General features: G+C 30.1%; 2 protein-coding genes across 2 annotated transcripts in view; one reads left to right on the top strand and one right to left on the bottom strand.

The window, feature by feature from the left end:
• LOC108571102 (N-terminal Xaa-Pro-Lys N-methyltransferase 1) overlaps positions 1–514 on the bottom strand; it is a 3556-nt gene extending 3042 nt beyond the window's left edge. The window contains exon 1 of the mRNA XM_017933077.1: positions 443–514. The gene's annotated coding sequence lies outside the window, so the exon portion shown is untranslated. The remainder of the gene's footprint in view (positions 1–442) is intronic.
• The window catches only part of LOC108571075 (zinc finger and SCAN domain-containing protein 2-like), a 7386-nt gene continuing 4695 nt past the window's right edge, over positions 451–3141 (top strand). The window contains exons 1-6 of the mRNA XM_017933045.1: positions 451–640; positions 1108–1378; positions 1447–1568; positions 1626–1747; positions 1819–1961; positions 2087–2174. Coding sequence (XP_017788534.1) covers positions 503–640; positions 1108–1378; positions 1447–1568; positions 1626–1747; positions 1819–1961; positions 2087–2174 — 884 coding nt within the window. The 5' untranslated portion in view covers positions 451–502. The remainder of the gene's footprint in view (positions 641–1107; positions 1379–1446; positions 1569–1625; positions 1748–1818; positions 1962–2086; positions 2175–3141) is intronic.

The following is a 3141-nucleotide window of genomic DNA, read 5'->3' as shown; positions in this document are numbered from 1 at the left end:
TGGAAAATTAATAAAAGACATTAATTTTCTCATAAAATGTAAAAATTCAAATAATTTTTACACTCAACAGAAAGCATGAGTATTATTTATTCAGTAATATCTATAAATGAATAAAAAATTCTTTACAAATTAAACTCTTATTACTAATGCAACTGCAATGAAACATAATGTATTTTATTATCGATATTTAATAAAGTATCGACTTATCGATTACAAACTATCGATATACTCTTTGTTCTATTTAGCTGAAGTATCGACAACATATCGATTGTTGTATGTAAAAGATCCTTAAAGTTTGAAGATAAATTTATAATAGAAAAATGTTACGTACAAAAAAAATACAATTTATTTGTAACATAACAATTTAAATATAAAATTTCGAATTAATGATTACATAGCGTATAATTAAAATACATAGTATATAGAAGTCATACGTACTCACTTGTCGGTTTGGTTAGGATAAAATCGATGTTAGTCGTTAGTGAGTAGTTTCGTTGGAGTCATGGCAGAAGTACGGCTTTATGATTCAACAATTTGTCGATTATGTGCAGAAGATAATGGTAATGGAGAACTACTCTACATGGGAGATAGTGATGATCCAGATTTAAGTTCCATGGTCAATCGGTATTTGCCGCTCAAGGTACGAGACTTCGAAACATTAGACTCTAACTTGACTTCCTACTTTGTGCACATACTACCTGAATCAAATGTTCGATATTTCCTTCTAATACTAGACACTGTTATTTACTTTGCTATGTGAAAACTTATTATACTATCTGTAAATGTTTATATGCAACAGAATTTCTTTATTATTTAAATATTTGTATAGTAATAGATATTTTGGTTACGTTTGGAGTGTTAAATATGTTTATGTGTTGTGTATTGCTATGCTGTGTTAGATTAATTCTATGTTTCAATTAATTTTCTTTAATTAAAATTTAATTCAAGGTATGTAGAATTTCAATTTTTCGAAGTAATCTTTTATATAAACTACAAATAATAATAGAATAGTAACTGTAAAAATTAATTTCTTTTTAAAGGTTATGTTACCGTAAAAAAGTATTGATTCTATTAAAAAAAAATATTGTAATACAATTTTAATTAAAGATTCGAGATGATGGCAAACTACCACGTACTATTTGCCCTGGTTGTAATATTCAACTGGAAGCTACAATACAGTTCTTTGAATTATTGGTTGATGGTCAAAGGAAAATTCGTGAGATGTGGAAGCATCAGATAGAACAACAACGTAAAGCTGACCGAGAACGTCTTCGTGCTGTGAAGGAAAATGCAGAAGTTAGAACAGAAACATCAGATTTAGATAACATTTCACAATACAACGAAGAAGACCAGTTTGAACAACAAATTATAATAAAAAGTATTATTTTATAATTTTTCTAAATGAATATTTGCTACAAGAATGTTAAGTGCTTTATTCTTTAATAGTAATGCCAGATGGTTCTATGTATGCTGCGGAACATGAAATGAGTTTACAAATGGAAGGATTAAATAAACCTAAGCGAAAAAGGGGACGTCCACCAAAATCACACACAGAAAACATGTCTATGGTTAGTAAAGATAACGTTTTTATTTAAGATAAAGCATTTGAAAGTGTTAAATTATAGGAATTAACAAAAGGAGAAGTATTAGAAAGTGTTAGTCAAGAAGAAGAAGATAAGCACGAAGATGAAACTGATGATGTGGATGGAGATGGCAGACGTCGCAGAAAGCGTAAAGTTCCCAAAAGGTATTTTCTAGAAACAGAAACAATTTAAGATAATTACCATCATTTTTATAATAGAATATGGAATGGCTTAGATATATGGAAGCAGTTCAAGGCAAAGAACTAGAGAGAATATATAAGGAAGAAGGAGTAATTGATGAGGAAGATGATGATGAACCTGATAATTTTGAAGATGCTGAAGAGCAGTTAAATATGTCCGTTCCTGATAGTCAAGAAGGTAAGAAATACTAAAATATTATATTAATATATTATGGTCTATATGCATATATTTACGTTTTGTTGCATACATTTCGTTTATATTAGTATAACAATAAAATAATAAAAACAAGAAAAAATCTGTAGGGTCCAGAAACAATTACAATTATTGTCTTCTTTGTTTACAAGTAAAAGTATTCAGTGAAAGGCCTAACAAACTAGTAAGAAGTACAAAGTATAGTAGAATAAGAAAACTATATGTATATATGTGCAAAACTTTCGAAATTCTATTATACAAGATGGCTCAGGTAAATGGGATCACTTAAATATCTACCTTATTTGTTGTTGTATGAAAAAACTCAAGACAAAGTTACACTATTTCAAAGTGCGCATGTAATTATGGAAACTGTTTTTTCTCAAGGCCATCTTTTTACGAGATTTCAAGGACATCGTTATTTTTTTAAGTGGAACCCAATATTTTTTTTCAATATACTTGTAGAGAGTAAAAAAACAAATTCAACGACCTCAATAACCATACTATCCCCCTCATTCAATTTCGAGATATTTGCGTCCAAAGACAATTAATATTTCCTAAAGATTTATTCAAGAACATCGAGTCACACGTTCGTATTCGAACTTAAACATTACACGATATAAATGAATAGCAGTTCTTGTCGAATAAAATAGTGTCACATTTTACCAATTAAAATAAAAGTGAAAAAAAATTCTTACACTCGGAAGATTGCAACCCAGACTTTCCCCTTACGAAGCGAATGCTCTATGCGTTGACCCACTGCGGATTATAGAATATCACTTAAGCTTCAACAGTTTTATAGATCTAATTTTAATTGTTTATAAAAAATGCGCATGGGAATGAAATATTTTACAAAATGTCCTTTTTAGACCACTAGATTCATCCAAAATTTTAGCTGTGGGTCTTCTTATAGCTGCGATTCCGTATCTCCGTTAGTTCTCCATATCTCACTCGCACTCAATGCTTCTCACTCCAACTTCCACCCATTTAGAGGCGAGCGAGCCGGTGAAAGAAAAACAGTCGGTAATTTCTGCAAAACCACCTCCTTTGATAGCTGCAACAGTAAGGTCCCAAACCCACCGCAGCTAAACGGGCACTGCTGCAATGTAGTAAAAGAATACTATTGTATTCTTTGTTTAATTTAATAATAAAATAATACAATTTCTAT

This window comes from Habropoda laboriosa, unplaced genomic scaffold, assembly GCF_001263275.1.
Source record: "Habropoda laboriosa isolate 0110345459 unplaced genomic scaffold, ASM126327v1 scaffold106, whole genome shotgun sequence".
Taxonomy (NCBI): Eukaryota; Metazoa; Arthropoda; class Insecta; order Hymenoptera; family Apidae; genus Habropoda; species Habropoda laboriosa.
This window is presented reverse-complemented; position numbering and strand designations above follow the sequence as displayed.